The sequence below is a fragment of the Sesamum indicum genome, linkage group LG3 (assembly GCF_026168435.1).
Source record: "Sesamum indicum cultivar Baizhima isolate 11 linkage group LG3, ASM2616843v1, whole genome shotgun sequence".
In the NCBI taxonomy this organism is placed as follows: Eukaryota; Viridiplantae; Streptophyta; class Magnoliopsida; order Lamiales; family Pedaliaceae; genus Sesamum; species Sesamum indicum.
In genome coordinates, this window is record NC_142659.1 from 17,936,850 (window position 1) to 17,962,444 (window position 25,595).

General features: G+C 32.8%; 3 protein-coding genes across 6 annotated transcripts; 1 reads left to right on the top strand and 2 right to left on the bottom strand.

Moving 5' to 3' along the window:
- Window positions 1-7,048: 7,048 nt before the first annotated feature.
- On the top strand, window positions 7,049-10,101 carry LOC105157974 (uncharacterized). 4 transcript variants are annotated; one of them, XM_020692181.2, is made up of 5 exons: window positions 7,049-7,385; window positions 7,462-7,514; window positions 8,005-8,238; window positions 8,314-8,415; window positions 9,250-10,101. In XM_020692181.2, exons 3-5 carry the CDS (start codon window positions 8,061-8,063, stop codon window positions 9,987-9,989), a joined length of 1,020 nt encoding a protein of 339 aa, XP_020547840.1. In that variant the 5' UTR covers window positions 7,049-7,385; window positions 7,462-7,514; window positions 8,005-8,060; the 3' UTR covers window positions 9,990-10,101. The 4 variants fall into 4 exon arrangements, with proteins under 4 accessions (XP_020547840.1, XP_020547841.1, XP_020547842.1 ...); XM_020692182.2 differs by lacking the exon at window positions 7,462-7,514 and having other exon boundaries at window positions 7,049-7,361; XM_020692183.2 differs by lacking the exon at window positions 7,462-7,514 and having other exon boundaries at window positions 7,049-7,283.
- Window positions 10,102-11,577: 1,476 nt separating this feature from the next.
- LOC105158110 (UDP-glycosyltransferase 83A1) lies at window positions 11,578-13,685 on the bottom strand. The gene is made up of 2 exons (XM_011074746.3): window positions 13,166-13,685; window positions 11,578-12,452 (listed from the first exon to the last, which is right to left on the bottom strand). Exons 1-2 carry the CDS (start codon window positions 13,683-13,685, stop codon window positions 11,578-11,580), a joined length of 1,395 nt encoding a protein of 464 aa, XP_011073048.1.
- Window positions 13,686-18,424: 4,739 nt separating this feature from the next.
- On the bottom strand, window positions 18,425-21,799 carry LOC105157975 (protein Asterix). Its single transcript, XM_011074547.3, has 3 exons — window positions 21,590-21,799; window positions 21,286-21,386; window positions 18,425-18,852 (listed from the first exon to the last, which is right to left on the bottom strand). The coding sequence occupies exons 1-3, from the start codon at window positions 21,728-21,730 to the stop codon at window positions 18,786-18,788; spliced, it is 309 nt and encodes a 102-aa protein (XP_011072849.1). The 5' UTR covers window positions 21,731-21,799; the 3' UTR covers window positions 18,425-18,785.
- Window positions 21,800-25,595: the final 3,796 nt, after the last annotated feature.

The following is a 25,595-nucleotide window of genomic DNA, read 5'->3' on the forward strand; positions in this document are numbered from 1 at the left end:
TCCCACACACCTACGTATAATTCTCCAAAAATTTTCAGACACAAATACATATTCTTGAAAACGTTAATTTATAGTATTGCACAAAGTGGTAGGTGGGCAGAAATCGTCTGTTACTTGTAATAGTAAAGTGAAATGGTGAAATGTGATATGGAGTGAAAGGAGGGGAGATTTGGTGGGAGTAAGTGCTGACTGCTGACTGTAATAGAATTCAATACATTTCTAATTAGGCATACAGAAGATCCCATTGGTTGTGTTACTTTCCAAAAGCTCTGTGAGGGGGAATGTGTTTCTTCCCTTTCACAAAAACAAGAGTATCTTTCTTTGGTTGGAAAAGAATTGATTTTTGTGGTCTATGTGGAGAAGTGTATTTACAGTATGTACAAATATTGTTGAATTTGGAACCAAATTGATTGTAATTAGTTGAAAAGATTGAAAAGAATTGAGTGAGATTTGAAGAACACATTTTAGGGTTGGATTTTGTGGCGTAGGATTGGGAGATTGGTCAATATGGCGAATCGAGTTTCGTCAAATTTGAACGAATTATATAATAACTTATGTAATGTACTTGCAGTGTGATTGGTATACGATTTAAATGGAGTGATCAATTATATGGCAAGTGTCAGAAAGGTTGAAAATCGAATGAATCTAGTATGGATATAAATTTTTCTGAGTGATGAATGGCGATTGTTCAATTCGGATTATATGGTATATGCTCTAACTGAATTAATGATATAAAAAGTATGGTATGTGGGATAATTGCAAGTTTAGTCCTCAAACAAAATCACTTTTGCAATTTTTGTCCTCAAACTATTATTTTTTTAGCATTTTAGTCATTCCGTGAATAAAAATATTAAAGTTAACGGAAGTTTCAATTTGAAGGGAAAAAAGTAGTCATATTCCATCCATTTTTATAGTATTTTTCGAGTTTTGAACCAATGTACCCATTTTTCTTCAAGCTTCGTCTGAGGAAAAACCAAAAAAATGAACTTCAGCAATAAATTTTCTATATATATTTTTAAATTTAACTTTTCTTTATTATCTTTTGTCTTTCTTTCTAAATTTTTCTAATCTATGGATTAAAAAAATTTATGTTAATTAACCCAATATTACAAAGACAATAAAATAAATATGATATAGCAATATTTAGCATAACACATATGTTGCAGGTATTGTATTATACACAAAAGAGGTTATTGACAATATTTTATTAAAATTATATAAAAAATTTGTTGTTTAAATTTATTTTATCTTTTTTTTTTCTTTCTTAAAACTTGAAGAAACGGGAAAAAATGGGTGCATCGGACCAAAGTTGAAAAATACCACAAAATAAGAGGAAAATGGCTACTTTTTCCTTTAAATGAAACTTTCATTAACTTTAATGATTTTATTAGCGGAGGGACTAAAAATGCCAAAAAATAATAGTTCGAGGACAAAAGCTTCAATCCCAAATTGTTTGAGGATCAAAACTACACAAATGCATGGCTTTGTTTGAGTACCAAAATTGTACTTATCCCATAATATATTATATTTGTGATATAATGGGTTGAGCTTTTTGAAATGTATGTAATTAAATTAATAATAAGTGTATCATATTTATTATGTAATTAATTTAGATTTGATTGGAAAAATTTGGGTCAAAGTGGTTCTTGAGGTCTTTTATAAATTGGAGTTAAGTCAAAATACAAGTGGTCGAAAGCTAAAAGTCAACTTGCAGTATCTTCTATCTTTCCCCAATATATGAGAAATTCTAATCCGAATCTGACTAGATGGAACTTGAAACAATCATATAACAAGTGTAATACACTTGTCGTGTGATTGATTTGATTCGTCCAAACCTAATTTGATTTGGTTTGAGGACGAAAATTGTATATGGCTGTTGTAAGTTTGTAAATGAGGGCAAAAATATTGTTTTTTATTGCTAATACTATTTCACCTTTTACTTCGTTTAATTTATATATGTCATGTGTACGAAAATTTTCCTAAATAAAATACATGATCTTATTTTTATATATGTGAAGTACGTATATTTAATGGAATAAAATATGCAATAGAAATGTTAGTTATATATAAAATTATGATAAATATTTTGATCATAACTTAAATTCAAAAAAAATATTAATTAATTAGGTCCAAATTTTGTTTTTTGTAGTAATTTTGTTTGATAGTAATAGATGTTAGTGATTTATCATGATTTTGAAATTTATTTATTTATTTATTTATTTATTTATTTGGTAGGTCGTTTGAGTGGGTATGAGTAGCAATTATTCAATCTAAACTAGGTAAGCTTTAATTGATAAAACCATGCATTCATATTTATAACAAGTATAGTTACGTTTTATTATATGATTAATCAATTTTTTTAACTATACAATAATTACGAAATATGTACACTGTATTATATATATATATGGTTGCCTTATGACTATTCTTCCTAAGATAAATATGGTTCGTGCCTGGTTATTTGTCCAACTTTAATAAAACTCGCTTTCAATTAGAATTTTTCTCGAATATTTTCATAAGTTTAGTTAAAGTAAAAATAGAAAAAATATCATTTTTGGTCCCGTAAGTTAGGCCCTTATCATTTTTTGTCCAAGTTATTATGAAATTAGCATTTTTAGTCTTGTAATCTATAAAAATTAGCAATTTTGGTCCTAATCCGCCTTTTTTTTTGTGTATAAGTTAATGGCATAGGTAGCACGTGGTTGTTAAATATTTTTTGTTAGAAGAAAAATTAGCGTATTTTTGGTCCAATCCTTTCTATATTTTTTAAAGTTGAAGCCAAGTAGACAATACGAAGAATCATGTCTTCCACAAGTGAATTCCAAGTAGGCTAAATAAAGTATTCATATGCTATTGATGAAAGAAGGGCCAATTTTCCCTCCAACCAAAATAATTAACAATCACGTGTTAGGCACGTGACCTACAATATTTAAATTGTAGACGAAAAAGTGGATGTAAACAAAAAATGCTATCTTTTATAAATTACAGAACTAACAGTGCTGATCCCGTAATGAATGAGACCAAAAGCGAAACGGACCTAATTTATGAGACCAAAAATAATATTCCCCCATAAAAATATAAGCATTTAAAACCTAACAAATCAACATTATAAGTTTATATTATAAAGTTAAATTCACTTAGGCCCCTTCTAAAAATACGAAATAACACTTTTTGCCAAAAATATTTTAACATTACATTTGCACCCACTCAGAGTTCTCCGTTTACAACGGAACGATTCCATTAAGGTTTGAACGGGAAAAGTTGACATCAACAGAAAATCACATAATTCTCAATTTTATTCCTCATTTAACATTCGATATATATTGACAAAGTTACTGTAGTAATTTATACCTATAAAAGGGGTTAAAAACATAATAAATATAAAATCAAAAAGGTATAATTATAATAAAATATCATTCTCAAATTACAGATAAAAAGTATCTTTTGATGAGTGAAAATCACTGTTTTTTGTCCTTTTTCTTATTTCCTCTAGTATCTGATCCTAGTGAGGGTAACACTATTATTGCTTATATTTTTTAAAAATATTTTATTCGAGTATTTTATTTACTGTTGTAGGATTGAAATATAGAAAAAATAAATATTTGCGAAGGCAACGTGAAAATAGGAAAAACAATCGTGATAATCTCTATGACGAAAACAGATCCAAAAAATTATTTAAATATATTGTTATAAGCATAAATATCTCTTACTGGTGTATTCCGTCTAATAAAGGATAATAGTGGTGCTGAAAGCTTATTGATAGAACCAATGCCTTAGCAATTAAAGTGAAGCAAGTGCTGCCTAAATTGCTTAATTTTAGTTTTTTGACCCAATTTCGAATAATTTTACATCTACACGACTTTTCAAAAATAATTTTAGTCTATATATATCCATTCATTTTGTATCTCATAGCTAATACTCGCTTAAAATGGTAAAGAGTTTAAGTTTATAAAAGAAATATTTGTTTATAGAGAGCATTATGATCGACTATTAGTCTTTATCATCAAAAGAATAAAAGAGTCATAAATTAGTTTAAAGGACTAAATTTACGCAAAATTTATGGATAAATAATTAAATCTAACATTGCTGAAGATAAAGATCAAAACGAATTCATACCAAAATTATACGGCAATTTTTTTTTTTTTTTCGTTATTCTTTTCCCCAGCCTTTTCACTTCCCTTCATCCTTTGCCGCTCACTTGAATCAAACAAATTCTATCTGAATTAGGACAAATTCACTTCAAATCCATGTTGTCTTCACTCCAAACATGCAAAACCAATCTCCAAGGGATGAGTACGTAATCATGTATACTTCATCCACAAGTCTTGCCCTCATCACCCCCTGCTGCTCAAACTCATTCAAATTGCATGGCCACACCTTCCTCCATGCACCATACTCACGTTTCTCAGATCCACTTACCTTTACGACTTCCCCAACTTCATCAACGTCTCTCCTCCGCTCTCCCATACACAACACATATACGCATATATATATATATCTATGTACACTTCTATACAAACAAGAACCCTTCACATTTCACAACCCTACCCAATCAACCCTCATGTCTGATCCGGCAACTACACTCCAAGATTCAGCTCCGCGGCGCTCCCAGGCCGCCGGGTTCCTGCCTGCCATCATCGTAATTTGCGGCCTGCTCCTCGGCTTGTCCGGTTTAGCCTTGACCGGAACAATGATAGCCCTAGCGGTCGCCACTCCTGGTCTGGTCCTCTTCAGCCCCATTATCATCCCAGCTGTTTTGTCGTTTTTGGTGATCACTGCAGGTTTCATGTTCTCCGGTTGCTGCCTTGCTGCGGCGCTGGCGGCCACCGTGTGGATGTGCCGATACATGGCCGGGAAATGCCCGCTGGGGTGGGAGCAGCTGGATTACTTGACAACCAAGTTTGGTGGCAAAGCTACTACTTGAGATGGCTAAAACACAGAATCCCTTAATTTCAAGAATTTAAAATTGATGAGGAGGGTTGAACATATGTCAATGTGTTCGACATATATATATATATATATATATTAAATATTTTATTTTGTTTGATGTATTTGATAAAGTTGATGTAAGAAAATTATGGTTGATCAGTTCTTCAGTTGCATAATGCAACTGGAATAGTGCTATTGTGTAATGAGTGGTTTCCATTTAAGTATTTTCTGAAATCACTGCCTGAAAATATCGTGCTTAATTGTGTTTGAGGTCAACTGTCAACTCCCACAGCAAAATATTGATTTTTTCTTACGTTATAAATGTTACGCCATAAAAATCATGATTTAAAAATATTTATTATTATCAAATAAAATTAATATAAAAAATTAAGTTTTGACCCCGATTGCTTAACTTTTGTCACGATTTTAACTGTAGTCAAAATAATCATGATAGTGTTTAGGTACGATTAGTGTTTTGGCTCCGATTGCAATAGTTGATATCCGTTGTGCCGAAGCTAATTATTAATTTGCATTGATTATTAATTTTTATTTTTATTATAGTAATTATTCATGAAAAAAATTCATATGTTTTTTTAGATGTATCCTACAAAGAAAAGACTTTCTTGAGACGAAATTTGAAATGAATTCTCTGATGGGGGTTCGTGGCTAATAAGGTTTTCGATGGTATTTTCAACGGTTTTGGGATAAAAGGAAGACCATCTCAAAAGTCGCGTCAAAAAAATATTTTCGACGGATTTTGGATGTTTGGTTACTGCCAATGGAAAATTCTTCCATAGGACAAAAAATTAGTGTATTATTTGGGACAAAAATTTAGGATTTCTGATGAATTTTGGGCAAAAACATTTATACATTATCGTCAAAAAAGCCATCGGAGAGTTTGTGTGAAAGTTAATGAAAAAATTAACTTATATTTTATGATTAAAATATCATCGGAAACTGCCCCAAATTATCTTGAGAATTGAAATATATTTGGGACCGAATTGGTCACAATTTATGTCCCAAAATATTCTGATGCAATTTACAACGATTGTCGTCTTAAAATCCATTTCAGATCACTATAAGACGTAATATGTGATTAGGACAAAATTTTCGATCGTTATCATCCCAAAATCCATCCAAATTATTTAATATACTTAAAAAAATATTTTTTTTAATTAAGTGTGAGTAATATATGGATAAATAAAATTTATTTTAACTCAACTTGTAAAATCATCGGATCAAAGTTGAACGCAAGTGCAAGCAAATTCAAATGGGTTTTTAATATATTTAAAAATTACATTTATTTTTACCAACTCCTGCGTCTTTATTCTTATTTGAACTTATCTCGGTTTATAATTAATTAATATTAATTGGTTCATCATTTTGATAAGTCTAAAATTTTTAATTAATTTGTATCGGTCCATCATTTTCACAAAATTAAGTTTACTATTTAAATTTCAATAATGGTCATCCCGTACCTATTAAAAATTTAAGTAATTTGTTTTATTTTATTGATGGACGGGTCATGAAATGCTATTAATTAGTTAATGTAAATTTAAAATTCATGAACTTTTATTTCTTTAAAACATAGTGTAAAAGAAAAAACCAACTTGACTTTAGTGGGTAAGACCCAAATTCTGCCCAATGAGTATTTTATAAAATAAGGTATGGGTACAATAAAAAAAAAGGATAAATAGCAATTTATCCCACTGTGATATTGAAAATGAGTACATTACCTCCATATAAAAAAATTATAGCAATTTACCTCCCTATACTTTTTAAAATGAAGCAATTTTACCTCCTCATACAAGGAGGTAAATTGCTTCATTTGAAAAATCATTAAAACCTGGTGTATTTTAGAAAATAATGAGGTAAATCGCTATTTGTTTTTTCATAAGGGGATAATTTGCTCATTTGCGATATCACAAGGGGATTGCTTGTATTTTTTCATAAAAAAAAATTAATATAAATAATCATTGGGTTCGAATCCAAATAAGACAATACCCACCCATTAACAGGCATAGTTGGAATGTGGCATGACCACTTATATAAAAGAAGTCTAAGCACATCTAGAGGGTGTGCAACTGTTACTAGCTATAACAATTTCTAGTCAATTTTAAATTATTGTTGTTAGCAAAATTTTCGAACTTAGTTTCCGTAATTAGAAGAAGAGTAGTCCGCTTTCCTTAATCAGAAAAAGGAATAGGCCGTCCCCCATTTGTAAACTCCTTCCGTGTTCACCTTCCCCATCCTATCCGTCTTAATCGCCGTTGCCAGCGCTGCCGCCTCTCTACTATGGTGGCGCCGCCGTAGGCAGCTCTCTCGGTTTGTTCAGCCTTCTCGTATTTGATCAGGTTCTCCATTATTGACATAACTTAATTCTTAAATTGCCATTGAAGCTTTTTTCCACTGTGCTGACGGAGATGGCAGTGGTTCGTATCTCTTTCAAACCCTAGGTAGAATCAAAATTCTTTCTCTCTGTCTCATATATACATTTATGTATGTGTGATGATGACATTGATTATCCGCCAGAGGACCCAAAACAAGGATTTGGCAGAAGTAGTTGCTTTTTGGAGCTACATTGGGTAGAATTTGAACTGATTATCTTCTTTCAGATTGTTCACGAATTTTATCTGCAATTGGTTCTGAAACATGGAAAATTTTCAATTGGATTTAGTAATCTTTGTTGTTGATTATATGCTACTCTTTACTTGGTGAATTTTTTTTCGTTGTTCATCAGAGAAAATTTGGGAGATAAAAAACTCGTATCAGTAGTTGATTATGAAAATGTTATAGAAATGACGAATATAAGGATAGATATTTAGTATGAAATGAAGCTGTTACTAGAATTGCTTAAGCTATTTTGAAATTTACCTAAGTTTCAGTTTTAGCTCTCTCTCTCTCTCTCTCTCTCTCTCTCTCTCTCTCTCTTTTCTTTTTATCCTTGACTTATTAATGATGTATACTATTATGCATTTCTTATCAAGTTTCTGGGTAAGTAATACTTGCTTCTTTACCATCAGGATTGAAGTGCAATATATTATTCTTATATTGAGGATTTATTTTTGTATCCAGATGTAGGCCTTTCGATCACTAGAAGCTTTTGGTCTCTCGCTTCAATAACCTTCGTAATGAACCCTAGAACACGTGGGGTACCTCGGAGGTCAAGAAACTTTCAGGAGGGGGGCTTAAACTGGATCCTTATTGCGGGGGGTGCTTTGCTAAGTACATTGTCAATTCGCCTAGGTTACAAGCTTAAGCAAGTCCTTGATACCAAACAACTGAATAATAGCAGCCAAAGTTTAAAAGGTACGTAGTGCAGATTAATATGACTTATTTTATAAATCTTTTCTAATACTATTTTGCAAGTTGGTTCTAGTGCAGATGGAAAATCTGATATCTGGAAGAAGTCAGCTAGCTGCCCATTGCACGCAGATGGTCTTTGTTTTACCCAAGAAGAAGATGGTTGCTACAGTGGTTATAATGGTAGGCTTTGTGGTCCAGTTCACATAACCTTTTAGATGGTTTTTCAGTTATGACATCTTGTTTCTTTGATTACTTATATTATATCTATTCAGGGATTTATGTTTGAGGCTTGAATATAATGTTATGCAATTTTAATTCTCATGGTTGTTTGAAGATTTACTTGGGAGAGGTGTGCATCATATGCATTGTGATGTAGTTGGATTTCCAATACGTAACTTGGAACCATGCATGTCGCTTTGAATTTTATGATTTCTGATTGCTCTTTGATGTCCTTACAAGAACTAATGTATATCATTCCCTTTGGAATTCTGGTCTCAACTTGAGTTTGTGTAAGCAAATCGGTTATGCTCTTCATTTTGTTCCACCCCACAATCCAAGAGACAGTCATGGGTTTGGATCGGTCCACCATAACAAAATCCTGACCAGTCTCCGATTTGATGTATTCCACATATCTATTCACAATTACAAATGCTAGTATTGTGTAGATCCATGAGTCCGAGAAGTTTTTCTTGTATTTATCCTTATATAGAGGTTTATTTCTTCTCTCTATATATGTTTGCCTGTGACCGAAGAAAACTTACCAGTCAAGGGTCACTTTTGAATCATGCATTAAAGAACTAGTTTCGTTACTTGGCTGAGCATGATACTGTCATTCCCATTCCATGGGAAGCTGAAGCATTAATTGCAGTTTGCCAAATAATATGACAAAGTCGTATCATGCGTCTGACAGTTGATATATTAGGCTCTTGCCTATTATTAGAGTGCATATAATATTCATGTTGTATTCTTTTCTCCATTATTAATTAATTTTCTAACTTTCCATCCATCAAAAAGGATCTACGAACATGGTAGAAATCAAACAGCAAGACAATGGCCAAATGATTACAGAACGCAAGATGCCTCTCCCTCTTGTGATTGTTCCCACTCCTGAGTTCAACAAAGAGAATGGCGTCATGTGGTCATCGTCTCCCGATCGACTTGAGCTGCCCCATAAACCTTCCCACCATTCAAACAGCTCTGAGTCACCTTGTGTTTCAGAATCTGGTTCTTGCATTTTCAGCAAGGGGGAGGTCATACAAAAGCTGAGACAACAGTTAAAGAGAAGAGATGATATGATACTGGAAATGCAGGATCAAATTGCAGAGCTCAAGAATTCGCTTAGCAGTGAACTTTCACATTCTTCCCATCTCCAATCTCTGCTGGATGCTGCAAATAGGGATTTGTTTGATTCAGAAAGGGAAATTCAGAGGTTAAGAAAAGTAATTGCAGATCACTGTGTTGGACACATTTACTCAGGTCAAAAGCTCACTGCAGATCCTGTTTGGCTGGCCGAGGGGATGAATGGTCATACAAATGGGTACCCAAAAGTCGAGGGAAAATTGGAGTCTTCAGAAAAAGGAAGAGGAGAGGTAGATAAGATTGAAATGTTGAAAGGCGAAGTTAGTGAATTGAGAGAATTGATTGAAGGAAAAGACTACTTGCTGCAGAGCTACAAAGAGCAGAAGTGGGAGCTCTCAGTGAAGATCAAAGAGTTGCAGCAGCGATTGGATTCTCAGTTGCCAAACATTTTGTAAGCCGAATTCAACTTTTTGTGCTTTCTTGCATGGCTTCCGTAGGTTATTTCTCTGTTTTCTCATTTCATTTAAATTTCTCAATTTTGGAAAAGTTGTGTCTCATTTTCTTGTTCTTGCCTTCTTCTCAGTTTCTGTTTTGCCTTCAAATATTTTTAGTCCTTTTGCATACTATCTGTTGAAGTTGTCACTATAAAAGTTGAGAAACGTAATTCTAATTTGAGTTTGCTGCAGAATTTGAAAGAGTAACCAGTGCTATTTGACCAACTACCAGCAGATGTATCAGACATTGTTGTTAAATAGTGCTAACGGCACTTTATCCCCCTAAAAATACTAAATAGTCACAGAATTCGCCTACAAGAAAAAAAGGGAGAAAAAGGGGCAATGCTGTCCCTAAACTTATAAGAAAGAATTTTACCATCTTCCACATCAAGAAAACAGAGGGGTGGGAAGGGGGTAGACTTGGTCTAGCAACGGGGTCTCCCTTATTTTTGGTTTTTTTTTTTTTTTCACTCACTATGGACATTTTTCCCACTATCTATAAGTGGAAAAAGTTATTTTTTTAAATAATTATTTATTTTTAGTTAATATTTTTTTAAATAGTTAGTATCATTGTAAAAGTTGAAGTAAATTAGTAGCAAACATAATGCATCGCAATAGATGTTGTAAAATTTGCGACAAATTTGGCAACAAAATCATGTCACATTTACTACTTATATTTAAAAAAAGAAAAGGTGTCTTATATTTTCATGACAGTAGTATGATATATAGTACTGTCTATAAAATTCATTGAAAGATGGTTGCACGTTCAGTCACAATTTGCAACAATTGTGATCTGTCGCAAATGTTCCACCACAAACAAATCCTTTCTTTTGTAGTGAGATAGAAATAAGAAAAATGATTAAGTTCCAATTGTACAACCACTAGGTAGTGTAATCATTGAAAATAATACATATTAGGTAATAATCTAAATTTCCAAACTATGCTTCATATAGCACTATTTTCTAGAACTAAAACATTTGTTCAAAGGGAAATTACAAACTATTATCATTATGTTTGGATTAGTATTTTAAATATTTTGTTTGGTGTTTTGGAGATAGAGAGAGAAAGATAGAGATAAGTAAGTATTGTATAGAGATAAGTAAGTATTTTAAATAATAATTATAATTTTAATGCATAATTAAAAACATTGTAGTATTGTCTCCAAAATGATTTTGTTAGACTTTATCTTTGGAATGAAAAAACATAATATATAAAATTTAAATAAAAAATTTAGAATTAAGTATGTATTATTGGTATATTGTCCTCAATTTTCAAATTTCTAAAATATTTCGTTGAAGTAGAAAAAATTTTGAGTACAAAAGATTTAAATGGTTTAAGTTGAAAAAGTTTGTAATTAAGAGTTGAATGCACTATACTAACATGTTGAAAATACATTCAATAGATTTCATTGGCATTTATATTCATGGTGAAAATATTTACTTGATAAATCGAACAATAAACTCTTTGCATTACACATGCAGTAATGATATATTGTCCAAATTTTTCGTCATATGTAATTCCACCAACCAATGAAAAAACTACCCTACCTCTAACACTTGATTTGCTTTAGGAAATATTCCAAGTTAACCAAAGTAGATCCTCCTTTGCTGATGCTATTTCTAGCCATTCCCTTCAACCTCAACACATTCTCTCTTACACTCCCATCAGACAGAACCTCCTCCACCATGTTCTTAATCTCATACCTAGATACAAGCCCACCTTCATCAGGCTTCAATCTCATCCCAACCCTCCATGCATCACACACACAAGTCCTTGTATACAACTGATCCCCAAAATAAGGCCAGCAAAGCAGAGGGACCCCCATGATCAAGCTCTCCATGAATGAGCTCCAACCACAATGTGTTACGAAACAGGCTGTCGACGGGTGGCTTAAAACAGCCTCCTGTGGTGCCCATTCCACAATTTTTCCACGGCCGGCCACACGTTCTGTGTACTCGTTCGTGTAAGCTGGGGATGACCCATCTTTTAGGCCTGACCAGGCCACCCACAAGAAGGGTCGGCCCATGATCTCAAGACCGAGTGCTAGTTCATCAAGTTGTTGTTGGCTGAACCTTGATGTGCTGCCGAAGGCAACATACACTACTGAACTTTTAGGATGTTTGTCAAGCCAGGATAGGCAAGTGGAATCTTCGGAGCAAAAGCTTCCACTGGATTGACCGTTGGCAAGTAACGGACCGATTGATAAGATGTTTTGTGATAAATTAGAGGCTCCAGGATTAAGTTCTTGGAACCAGTTGCATAGAACCCAATTTGCATTTTGCATGTGACGCATGATGTCTTTGATAACGTGAAACATTGATTTTTGTGTGTTTGGATCACTTGGGAAGTACCATACAAGATCAGTTATATTCATGGCTGGCAAGCTTGGCAGCAATTGGATGTTCTCATTGTGTAATGGAGTGCCTGCAAACATAGAGTATTTCAAAAATGATGTTGAGTCTTGTCTATGCTATCGTTTGGAAATTTTAGACTAATACAAACAACATCACAATTCAAATAGCCAAGAAGGAATGTTCTTATGTGATGTTTACTTTTACTTTTGCTATATGATGCCTCAACCAGTTTTGATGGATTCAGATATTTCTTCCCCCCTCTTAGCTCAAGTCCTTATTTCACTAAGCCAATTCATTAGAAACCCTGCAGCTTCACTACTTTCCCTATTCGAAGATGAGCGGTGTGGCTCTGTGCTTTCACATCAAGAATTATTTGCAGAAAAAGAGATGTCAAAGTGGCTTCTTATTTCCATACTCATTCTCCGTCATCTATATATAAACGTTGGTTCCTCAAGAATACACAAGAAAAGCACTTTGAACTATTGATTAATCGTCAGATATGGCCTCAATTGGGACTTCATTTTGGCATTTCAATGAAGAAATCATATTACATATCCGGGACAAGAGACAATTCTCCATAAAAGTATACAAATGACATCATATGAAAAGCTGATAAAAGTAGAACCAAGGTACCATGCATGACAAAACTCCTATCACTATGCAGAAAGTTGAGTTCTAAGTACACATATACATGTAAGTATTGAAGCTCTTGGACAATATATCAAATACATATAGACTACACAACATTAGCATTCATCAATGTTATTAAGTGTATATGCTTACCATCACTGTCAATGAATTTAGACTCAAGAAGCTCTGGAATCTTGAACCCTAAAGCCAAGCATCCTGGAGTAGAGCACCAAAATACTGCAACCTTTATTCCCATCTTCTTAGGTATTTCCATCATCCAAGCCATTGGTGCATCAACTATGACACCACATATACTATCATCCATCTTGGAGGATTGATTAGCTTCCTTCAACAAATTCTCCAAATAACCAGGCATCACTCTCTGGAGACCTGCATGAAGTTGCACCTGATCTTTGCAGCCACTTTGAAATTCCGGGCCATCAGGAATCGAGATTACCCATAATCCCTGATCCCAGCTCTTTGACTCAGTCAGCCGCGCATGAATCAAATCCGTTGTGAGGAACGTGACATTAGTCCCGAGTTTGATGATTTGGTGTGAGAGTTTCATGAGGGGTGCTGCATGGCCTTGGAGAGGGCAGGGGATGATCAAAATGTGGCCGACCGTCTCGTTTTTGTCTTGAGAGTTTCGGTGAGTTCGGATTGCATTCTCCATTTTGGTTCACTCAATGCAACTCTTTCGACAAAATCAACTACTTGTACGTACATATGAAGCCAGTCCTTTTCTGTTTGATCATTCTTTCTGCTCAGTTCTCAGGGGCTAATTGATTTTAAGTTTTCCTGAATTTTGGTACACAATTTCAATTTTGTTTGAGATGGTTGGAGAGTAAAAATAGCATCTAAGGTATATAACATGATGACTTTTGATGTAAACAAAAACTTCCCATTTATCATAACTGAATCAGAGGGCTAAGTCAAAAACTCTTACTCAGAGCTATACTGCATCCATAGATAATATGTGACTAAAAACACAAGAACAGCAATGTCTGAATCTCATCCAAAACATATTGTGAAATGATAATAATTAAGAGCATCCTTAAATTTTTGTTCTTATCATTCTTAGACATTGTGTTAATATACTACCTATATATATATATATATATATATATATTTGTGTATGGAACTAGGAAGTATCGCGTGCATTGCACGTGTAGAAATATATTTTAAGAGTGAATATATCACTTATTAGTTATAAAAACAATATTAAATTCATAATGTATTAGTATTTCTATCGTCGAATCAATAGTATACTGTTATATTAAAACAAATTTGATAATAATAATTTTAATTGAGAGGAAATCATTTAATTTGTTACTAAATCTTATTGATAGTACTAAATAAAAAAAAAATAGTCCTTAAAATTAATTTTTGTCTTTCGTATTTAGTAATTATTATTTTTAATAATTTTGTATTTGAACAAATTAATGTGAGAGTAAAATATAATATATAAAAGATCCAATATTAAAATAAAATTAACCAGGTCCCGTAATTTGGATTTTTTATAAGAAATTATAATTTAAAAAAATTGATCATGTTTTATTTGTACGTTCTTTTTATGTCTATTTACTATTTTTATTAATTTTATTTTATGTTTATTATTTTATTTTTGTGAAACGTTTTATATTTTTTCTTTTGCTGCAATATCCAGATGTCTTTTATTTTTTACATATATTGGTGTGAAATAATTTTAAACTAATCATTTTATTTGTAAAAGATTAATCTAATTAGACATATATACATATTATTAGTATTAATTTATATTGCAAATTCTAATTATAATTTACTATCAAATCTAAACTTTGTCAAAATATTGTTTACATTCTTCATTAACTTCTAAATTTGAAATGTTATTGCTTAAAATTTTCTTATTTGCAATTTTTAACTTCGTCATAATTTTAGTGTAATTTCCTGATCTATTAAGTCATTTAAATTTAATTTGTATTATCTATTTCTTATTCAATAATACCTTTATTAAAAACTTCGCATTTTCTAAGATAAGATAAAACACATTCAATGTTTGTTTTTGTGTTTTTACACCTTATCTGCGTGTTTTTTTTCAACTTTCTATATAATATATATATATATATATACATAATATAAAACAGACATGATTTGACAACAAACAGTAATTTTTATCTCCAAAAAATACAACAATTAACATAAAATATTTATATATATACATATTTATATATAAAAATATATGATTTGACAATGAACAGTGATTTTTATCTCCCAAATCCCAACATCAAACCTACACCACTTATTTTAAAATATTTTAAATTACCCCAAAACACAAATCCAAACATATCATCTATTTTCAACACATACTTACTTATCTCTATTTTTCTCTCTCTATTTTCAAAACACAAAACGAAACAACTAAAACATAAATCCAAACACAATGTTAATCTTTCATGTATTGAAAAATCAAATAATATGAAATTCACTCGATAATTAGATTTTCGTTTACAATTTCAACTTAATTATAGAAATTAGTGCTTGTATTTGTCGATATTTTTTTTATTCTAATTAATATTTAATTTAATGTTGTTAAACTTAACTTATTTTTTTTAGTAAATTTATTCTTAAAAAAACAAAAGATATACGCTCTTTTGCTTGTTTATTTATCAGTTTTTCTATTTAAATTAAAGATAGTTCTTTTAATTGGCAAATTTTTTGTTTTGCTAAAAATAATTGAAAAATGCCATAGAGAGAGAATAATTATTAATCCCACATAAAATAGAATTTGTATAAAATAAGTATTTTATTCTTTTTTCAATCTTAAATTTATAGAATTCTAAATTGTTCTCTACAAGAATTAAATATTTAAGAAAATTATTAATGGTATACCATTTTAATAATTTAATGACTCTTGCAGACAGATATTTGTCTTTTGGAGAAGTTAATAAATATAAATATAAGGGATAATTTTACTCCTCTCTCCTAAAATTTTGTATAATTACACATAGATCCTCTGTCTTTTGAAAATTACATCTAGCACCCCTAAAATTTGCTTCTGTCTAACAAATAAGCCTCTTTGTTAGTCAAAATTCACTAAATTTATCAACTAATAAAAAATTGGATAAAAACTTATATTTACCTGCAATAATAATAAGTCCAATTGAGGGCAAATATCAATTTTCATTCATTCTTTTGTTAATATCAGCAAATTTAGTATATTTTTACTAACGGGGGAACCTATTTGTTTGACAGATTTAAATCTCAGAGTACTAGATGTAATTTGCTAATCTTAATAAAAAGAATTTGAATAAAATTGATATTTACTCTCGATTGACCGATTACAAACTTATTGCAAGTCAAATAATTTTTTCAGACTAAACTACCCTTAAAACTGTGAAAACTGTGAAAGATTAATACTTACACTCTTCTCAAAGTTGGCTGAAAGATACTCCGATGATCTCTTGAGAGTGTTTGGTATTGTACCTTGACTAACTTTCAAATGATATTTTTCATCAACCAACTCTTGTAAATCTTTTTTAGTGCATGTGGGATGGTCTCTCTTATACTCATATAATGTTTTACGTATTTGATCATTCATAGATGATTTTGCGATGCCTTTTAAAGAAAAGACATGGTTGGGTGTTATGAATTATTTTATTTCCATATTGAGATTTATATAGTATATGTTTCATTCATCATGCATGAATATATTTAATCGGTTATAATAGTTATTTAAGTGCAATGAATTAATGTAAACATGTATATTTAAGTAATTCGAATGAATTAATACATGCGTCCATGAATAAAATAGTTAATTGTATACAATGAATTAATATTATACATGAATATATTTAATTAGTTACAAAGAATTGGTTGATGCATGAATATAATCAATGAAACATAAATGAATTCATTTATTTTCAATACATACTTACTAAATTTGGTGAATATAAAAATATCTCATTTAATTAATAAAATATTAATTTATCTATATATTAATATCTCTTTAAATTAATAAAATTTCATGGCCCCAAAGTTATTAATTTATAGAAGTTTTATTTATGTAATCACTATTCTTTTTTGGGGTACGACGTTTTGTATTTATACTATTTATTAAGAGTGAGATGTCTATAATAATTATGTTTTATTGATAAAAATTTTACTAATAGAAATATATTTATTTAGGTATAAGATATTGATTTATTTTAATCAATTAACTCTTTTAATAATTTTCTATCAATGCATATCCACTATTGATTTATTTATCAATTTTAACTATTTATTTATTTCATGTTCAAATTTTTATTTTTGATTAAACTAAAAGAACAAATTGAGTATGTTTTGACTGCTAATCTAAATTAAGTTTTGAAAATTATATATTAAAGCATGTTTACTTCAAAGATGTGATTAATTATTATTATTATTATTGCATATATTCTTTTTAGAAGATAAGTAAGGTGTGTGGCACCTTGATCAAGGATTTGTACTACGAATAGGATGTTAACTAGCTTTGTGAGGTAACAATTTGTCATTTCCACCAATGCTTGTAAGCCTGTACCAATGACTAGACAAATTGTGTTATCACCTACTTGAACAAGTATGCTTGGAATATCGGTTTCTAAGGAAACAAATTTTCTAAGAAAACACTTACTGAGTTACATGGATTACCTTCCATTGTGCTGTTTGAACATCCGTATGCCCCAAATCCCCACCCAACCCAAGAAGTAAGACTAGAGGTGGCAAATGTACAGGTTAGGTCGGGTCCAAATGGGTTGGATCCAAAATAAATTTAGTTCAAATGGGTGTAAATGAACAGATTCAAAATGAATCGAGTTGCAAATGGATTTGGTCAGGCTAGTATAAACTATTTTATTGATTTAAATCAAAATATTTTAAAATTTCACAAATGGAAAGAAAAAAAAAGATAATATTTGAAATATTGAAAAATGTAATTACTATTTCTATGTAATACGACTAAACTTATATCACATGTCATTTCTGTCTATTGACCATGTACATTAAGATTCATTTGCTAAATCATAAAGTAAAAAACTCTACTAAACATCCACAAAATCCTATATTTTATCAAAATAATTCACAACATTTTGAATGCTCATCTTAAATGAGCACCAAGCCGTTTAACCAAGTTTTCTATATTTGTTGAGAGACAATTTTTATGTGTGCGAAAGAAAGAGGATACTGTGTGTGAGAGAGATATGTGTGAGAGAGAGAGAGAGAGTGTGTGTGAAGCAAGATGAGTTGTGAGTGTATGTGTGTGTTAGAGAGATGTGAGAGGAGATGTATATGAGAAAAGAGGAATCAATATATTCTTTTAGTTTTATTGTTATTATATTTTATGGATTGAACTCATTAAAACTCATATCCAATCCATTATGAACCCATACAAATTATAATTATATTTAACTCCAACCATATCAACACATTTTAAAATATAACCAATCTAACCCAACCTATAACTAGTTGGGTTGAATTGAACTTCCGCAAGTCCGAAATTCAATGAGACAAGTCCCTTCTTCGCTATGCGAGAAGGCTTGTTGCCTTTTAGTAGTCAGGAAATGAGACCTTGTCAACTAGTCTTAACTCATTTTGCCACCCCTAACTAAAACCAAATACATCCCATCCAACCCCGGATAATACAAAATTTGAACAGCACGAGTTAAAACTAAATATGACAGTAGTCGTACAACTTTTGAACATGGTACATGAGTGATTGCCACCCGTTGGCATGGATAAGCAAGGTGGGAGCTTTTTGAACAATGGAACATCCAAGATCCTAACTTTTCGGGCTTGGTCGAGGCCCCAACCCCATGTAGTTTGTCACCAATCCCATAATACCAAACCTGGTGTAGAGAGATGTAAAGAAAAATTACTAGTGAAAAATAAACATAGAAATCATTAATAAGAATGGAAACTTCAGAATCTTCCAAGAAGGGATAAATTAGACCAGATTTATATGGAACAGTCGTGATCAAATACTTATTGCAGCAAGTGCATCTTTGGCTTTAAGGTGGTAAGGACATAATTTGCACAACCCTTTTCCCATTAGAATTAAAGGCTGAAACAGCTTTTTTCCTGTAAAAAGCACCCAGCTTACATCCAATGTTTTCCACCGGGATATGTTGCAACCAACAGCTTCACCAAGTTCTCCATCCAAATGGAGAGCATGAGCAACAACTATAAGTGTCTCATTCCATTTCAATAGGAGAACTAAATCTAAGCTTCTCGAAAGCACCCAAAAATAGAAAATATGCCTTTTCATCTTTTTTATAAACAAGATGCATCTATGAATTTGCAGGAACTGTAGTTCTTGAAGGCAATAGGGTCAACAATTTCATGATGCTCAAATAAGGAGAATTTAAATGATAAATTCAGGTGTACAATTCTTTATAGCCAACAAATGAGGAAGTACCTACATCTCAAAGAATGATTAAATTCTAACTGCAGAACTAATGAAGTTGTTGAAGGCATCTTCCAACATCTAATAACGATTCCGACTTATCACTATCAAGTATCAACCATGGTCCCGTGAGACAAAAAAATTCAGGACAAGTTAAAGGTATGAGATTGCTGGGTTTATTATCTTGGAAAAATGACTTGTCTACAATTACACTTATTGACCATAATGGGAATGAACACCATCACAAAAAAAATCAGCCACTGGCAAAGAAGGAAATCTCCTTCAAGAACCGTTAACGGATTTATGAAGAAATTGGTCGGAACTCTTCTCAAACACACAAATATTTTCATTTAGGACAACAACATAATTTTATAAAATCATCAGGGCACCCCAGGTTCTTCTAACCCAAATTACCAATCCACAAAGAGACCAGTCTTTCAAATGTACAACTGAAAGACAAGTCTTGATTTCCAGGACAAGAATACCGGACTGAGATGAAGAACCAGGGTAAATAGGGGAAAATAACAAAATCACTTTCTTAAAGTTAAACTTAGCTCTACTCTCATCCTCTTGTCACCAAAAAGAAAAGAACTAACAAGTCCTGGAAAATTGGGACTTAAAACCAAAATACGATAGCATTCAGGCAGCATTTCCTTCCTGCTAATATGCTCTCTAACACTGACAGCTATATAAAAAATGAAAAAAGGAAACGACCAAAGAAAGCTGATTTCTTCTTCATGAATTTTTTTTCTTTTTTGTTTTAAAGGTTTACAATATGACATACACAACCATAACAAATATTCTATTGGAGGTAGTAGACATATCCAATGCCCAAATAATACAGGAAAGTTGGAAATGCTATCTACACCATAGTATCTTACAGAATTTATTTAACAAGAAAATATAACAACACCCATAGCAATAAAATGTCCTAAAACAAGAAACCAACATCTTCCACTTCATTTCTTTAAGATTCAGCAAATTGCACGGAATGTGTATCAATTGCGAACAGATCATTTATGAGAACCCAGTCCCTAGAAAAGTCTTATCACAATTGATTGGTTGACCAATTAATCATCCAAATGAATCTCTTTACCAAAGATTTCTTTTGAAGCATATGTTCTAGTTTCTCACAGTCCAACTAACTCATTAAAGGTTAATTATATTTCTGGAAGAAACTATTGAGGAGACGCACCCTACTGTTAGGAAAAAGACAGCTCTGTCATTTGTTACCGAGACATCCGATAATACCCATCAGAAGTTTATTGGAGGATCAAATAATAGATAATTGGGAAAAAAGAAAAAAAGGAAAGAAAATGGAGGTAGAAAGAGTAACTGGTCTTCAAAATATACCTACCCCCCACACCATCTTTCCATGGTGAACTTGTACGGTCTTAACATGATCAGTTTTCCAAAGTCTAAAATCCAAAATTACATCACAGTTCCATAAACTTCTCCCCGCCCTGTATTGCTGATTCATTTCATAAATTGGACTATGGAGTCTAACCGACTATCACTGGTCTTTGTGCTAAATGAATAAAAATCGTGGGTATTAAGCTCGGCCTTTGAAATGGCTCACTAAATCATAAAATCCTATGTGATTTCACTTTTACAACTAGTAAAAAGGACGAATTTGCAATTTAGAGGAATGCTGTGCAGTAGCTGGATCTCATGATCCAAAAACCCACACAATCTGATATGCTAATTCTTTGAAGAAACAAATAAGGTGGCATTTTTCTTTGTACGTCAAACAAAGAAAAACACACCTCATCAGTCAGAGGCATGTTAGAAAATCTTAATCAAACACCAGCTACAGCCGACAAACTTTTGATGTATGCATATATGCTGCCAATATGTGACAGAACTTAGAACTTACATCATGGCCATGGAGATCTGCTTGAGATCATTCTCGATATTCCTCATATTAGCTAGCGACTGAGCACAGAAAATAATTGCGAGCCAAGAGCAAACCTTGTACTGCAAAAATTATTCCAACAATCAATCCAATCCTCGATGAATACTTCAAACAGACTAAAAACTCAGTCGACACAGTATTACGAAATTTTTCAATTTTAAACTCCATGAATTATCATTTTTACGGCATCTGCACATGTTATCATCGCAATTAGATAATACACTACGGAAAAACATAGATCGGAGACAGAGAGAAGATTTCGCACCCGGAACATGGCACCAAAAACGCCGAAAATTACGGCCACGAAACCTGAGTAATCGACAGGGAGGTCTTGCGGAGCGACGATCGGCTGCTTGTACGGCCGGGCAGCCGACGGTAGGCGAGGATCATTGGATTGCGAAGCCATCTCTCTCCCTGTGAAAAGTTTCAACTGGCTACAGATCCGCACATCTAGCTTAGAGTATTGTTTTGTATATGATTTATATATTATGACTTAGGGTTTCAGAGTTTAAGTTTTCAATCATTGCCTAAATCATAATTATTTGTAAATTCAATTAAATGTTGATTCAATTTCAAGGTAATGATTGACTTCTTTTTTAAGAAATATATTACATATGTGAAGAATACAAAAGAAGAATTATTTTGGTAAAATCCTCTTGAAATTGGTTGAAAATAAAATTTTGTTCGAATTAGTAATTTTTTTATACTAATGATACGTGAAAAAAAATACAAATCTAATGGAGTATGGATCAAAACTTGCTAATGGACCAAATTCTTTGCAAGCTTGGAAAGATGGACCTGAAAAAAAAAATTAGTATTCCGACGCTCAAATCAGTACAAAATAATAAAATAAGGATACCAAAGTAAAGAGTAAAAACGATTATAAAATGCAAAATGATGATGAGTATTTCAAAATTATATGCATGGAAAGTGAATACTTGGAAAGAGTGCTTTGAAGTAAGTAAAAACGATCATCGCCCTCAAAGCCAAACTTGATTTTATAGCACTACCCAGTGGTGAGGGAGATTGGTGTTCGCGAAGGTTAGGAAATGTGGTTACTTCCAGATAGATATCTTATCTATGTGATATCCTTATCTAAACTGGCTGACGAATCAAGTAGGAGTCCTTCTCGATTAGGGGACTTTAGTAAGAGGGCGTTGTCTATGTCCCCAAGAGTGCATCCTATTGGGTCCTCCCAGTAACCTTTCACCACTTCGGCAAGTGCCTAGCTGGCTGCCACTAGGGATTTTGGGCCTGTGGGCTTGCTTGGGCTCCATCTTCATTTAGGTTCGTCCTTCATTTTGGGTCTGGGAGGTTAGAGAAAACCCTCCTCAAGGTCTTTGTCCATTTCATATCTTTCGGGTTCTATGTTGAGCTTTATTCTGGGCCCATAATTTGTGATCACACCATTCAGCCCCTTTCTTCTAGGGGGAGATCCATTTACTCCTCTCATAGTAGAAAGGTCTTCTAGAGCGGGTGAGCTTCTCTCATTCCTTCAAGGAGGATATTTTTTGACAAAGACCTCCTTACCTACCTGAGGGAAAAATGAAAAAGAGCTTTATCTTTGGACTTCGTGCTTCATTACTTCTCAGTCTTAATTTGAAGGCTAGCCTAGTTAGTCGTCTTTTCTTGAGAGGTGTTGGTAACCACTTTCACTCACACCCCATATTCTTGGTAACTACCCAATGAGAGACGATTATTTTTGCTTCAGATAGGTTTAACCACCCACTTTCTCCTCATTCTTCTAAAATCTTTCCCTCTTCTTCCTTTCTTGTAAGTTCCTTCACCTTACTCCTTCTTTCTTTACCCTTCTTTTTCTTTTTGGGTGTACGTCTCTTCTTCGTTAGTGGCTTCTTCGAACGAATTTGTGAGGTTCATAGGAGAGAGGTGGCACGCGATGATCCTTTTGAGGCTACTTCTGGGTGAGGATGGGTCCATGCTCGTCCACTTTTCAGGGCCCTGAGGTGGAGCCTAAGGCAAGTTGTTGCCACCGCTCGTCGTCTTATAGATGAATCTTCAGAGAGGGAAGGAGAAGACACGGGGATAATGAGAAAAAGGAGGCTTCGTCCCCTAGAGAGGAAGAAAAGGATGAACAAAAGGAAGTAAGTGATAAGTAAGAGAGGGAGACTAGTGCATCTGGCGATTGGACCCCTACCTTTTTTAAGCTGACTGGCGTCCATCGTTTGATGGAGGGGTTTGGGATTCCCCCTGATTATACTATTTATGTCCTCTCTCCCTATAGTCACCCCGACTCCGGTCCTCCTAATTGTTTGTGTTTTTTTACCACCCAACTTTAGACCAGCCTCTGTTTTCCCATCCTTGATTTCTATGAAGAGGGTAAGGGTGTTCAGTTCGATTAATCAATCCGAGCTGAAAGTTTGGTTCCCCTGAAATCATAAACCGACACTGAACCGAAGAGCCTCAATTCAATTTTAGTTATAATCGATTTTTTTTATTTTTTCAGTTTAAAAATAAAAAAATTAATTTTTTTTTTCTTTTCTGTCGTGCGCGTTAGAGGAGAGAGAGCCAGGGTTCTCAAAAATATTTTCAAGTCAATGACTCAAGTCAAGTAATCAAGTCTCAATTTTGACTCAATTTAGTTATATAATTTAAATATAATATATTATATTATAATATAATATTAATTGTATTATATATAATTAATAAAATTAAAATATATATAATTTATTTTTGGTTTTTCGGTTCGATCACCGAACAAGGAAAAAAAGCGATTGAAAAACCAAAGTTTTTTTAAAATCGAACCGAAAATTCGGTTCGATTCAGTTTTGATCGGTTTAACCGAATTGTGAACACCTCTATGAAGAGGTTGCTTGTCTCTTTCAGGTTCTCCTGAACTAACTGGCTCCTAACTCCTTTCATCTGATGGCTAGTTTTGCTATAATTTTTAAGTTTAATCGTGCCCCTGTTTCCCGTGAAGCCTTCTTTCAATGTTTTCAATTAAAACATTCTGAGCCCGAGGTTTTTCATTTCACCCTCGTCATGGGTGCGATTTCTGCCTGCTTTTGAATTCGCCTAGACTCTGGGAAGGCAGTTTTTTTTTTCTTTTTTTTGTTTATGTCTTGCCTCCTTGACAATGGGCCTTCACCCACTAGTGGATCCATGATCTTCCTCCTACCGCTCCCTTTACTTTAAAAGATAAAACTATTGATTTCTCTCTTCTAGAGGAGTTAAATGATAAACCTTATGACTGTAGGAGCTTAATAGATGAGAGGTTTCTACATCATTTCGGTTTGAGTCCCTATGTCGTCCCTCTGGGAGAACCTTTGGGTATTTACATTTGTCCGTGTTCTTGTTCTTTCTTGGCTTTTCAGTCATGGAATCCTAATGCCGTTTTGTACATCTTGCAGAAAGGATAATGTTTGACAAGTTACTTCCAAAACAGGTCTATGGGAGTCTAAGGGACCATTCTGCTGCCACCCCCTCCTCTAGGTTCACCTGCTTCCAATGACTCTAAGAGGTCAGCTCCTTTAGCTCAAGGGGGGGTCTTCTAAACACACTAGGGTAAGTTCCCTTTTGGCTTTTATGTTCCCTACTCAACCACAAGTGAGTAGTTGTAAGTAATGAAAATAACAAATGTGTCATTTTAATGAGTTACTTCCTTTAAAATTATGAAGATCTATTAGTTGATATTTACTATATGCAGATTTAGTTTAATGCAATTTAACCCCCTCTGATATTGTATATGAGTAAATTACCCTTATATAAATAGTAATTTAATCCTTCTATTTTTTAAAATAAAGAAATTCACATCCTTAGATAGGAAGATAAATTAGAAAATACAAAGGAGTAAATTGCTATATATTTTTTTCATAAGGAGGAAATTTGCTAATTTGCAATATTGCAAGGGTTGCTTGCATTTTTCTCTATATAGATTATGAAAGAATTGTATGGCCTGGGACTTGGCATGAACACAACGGAAGAATGAAAATAAGTATATTTAAATTTTAAATCGAAAGGGAACTAGTCCCTTAATCCCAAGTACTTGGCACTTGGCACTTAATAAGCATAAAACAAGCTTGAAATTAAACAAATTGCTATTGTAACAAAGAGTGACGGAAATATAATCACAAAATTTTGCCTTTCTGATTTGAAAATTTTGTTCAATCTTTTCTCCTCCAACCATGTGCTCATGCAAAAACCAACAAGATCTCCTCTACATCGAACACACAATACACCACAAGATGGTCTATACCAAATCTTGCTAGAGGTAAAATATATGTAGTGTAAGAGACTTAACTATACTATTAACT

What these genes read in the sequence shown, in the direction of transcription:
- LOC105157975 (XM_011074547.3), bottom strand. Translation starts at nt 21,730, where the DNA reads ATGGCTTCGCAATCCAATGATCCTCGCCTACCGTCGGCTGCCCGGCCG. An exon ending in TTTTTGGTGCCATGTTCCGG is followed by an intron (nt 21,387 to 21,589) that starts GTGCGAAATCTT and finishes TAATTTTTGCAG; the next exon opens with TACAAGGTTTGCTCTTGGCT. An exon ending in CAGATCTCCATGGCCATGAT is followed by an intron (nt 18,853 to 21,285) that starts GTAAGTTCTAAG and finishes TCTCTACACCAG; the next exon opens with GTTTGGTATTATGGGATTGG.
- LOC105158110 (XM_011074746.3), bottom strand. Translation starts at nt 13,685, where the DNA reads ATGGAGAATGCAATCCGAACTCACCGAAACTCTCAAGACAAAAACGAG. An exon ending in TAAATTCATTGACAGTGATG is followed by an intron (nt 12,453 to 13,165) that starts GTAAGCATATAC and finishes CTATGTTTGCAG; the next exon opens with GCACTCCATTACACAATGAG.
- LOC105157974 (XM_020692181.2), top strand. Translation starts at nt 8,061, where the DNA reads ATGAACCCTAGAACACGTGGGGTACCTCGGAGGTCAAGAAACTTTCAG. An exon ending in TAGCAGCCAAAGTTTAAAAG is followed by an intron (nt 8,239 to 8,313) that starts GTACGTAGTGCA and finishes GTTCTAGTGCAG; the next exon opens with ATGGAAAATCTGATATCTGG. An exon ending in TTGCTACAGTGGTTATAATG is followed by an intron (nt 8,416 to 9,249) that starts GTAGGCTTTGTG and finishes TCCATCAAAAAG; the next exon opens with GATCTACGAACATGGTAGAA.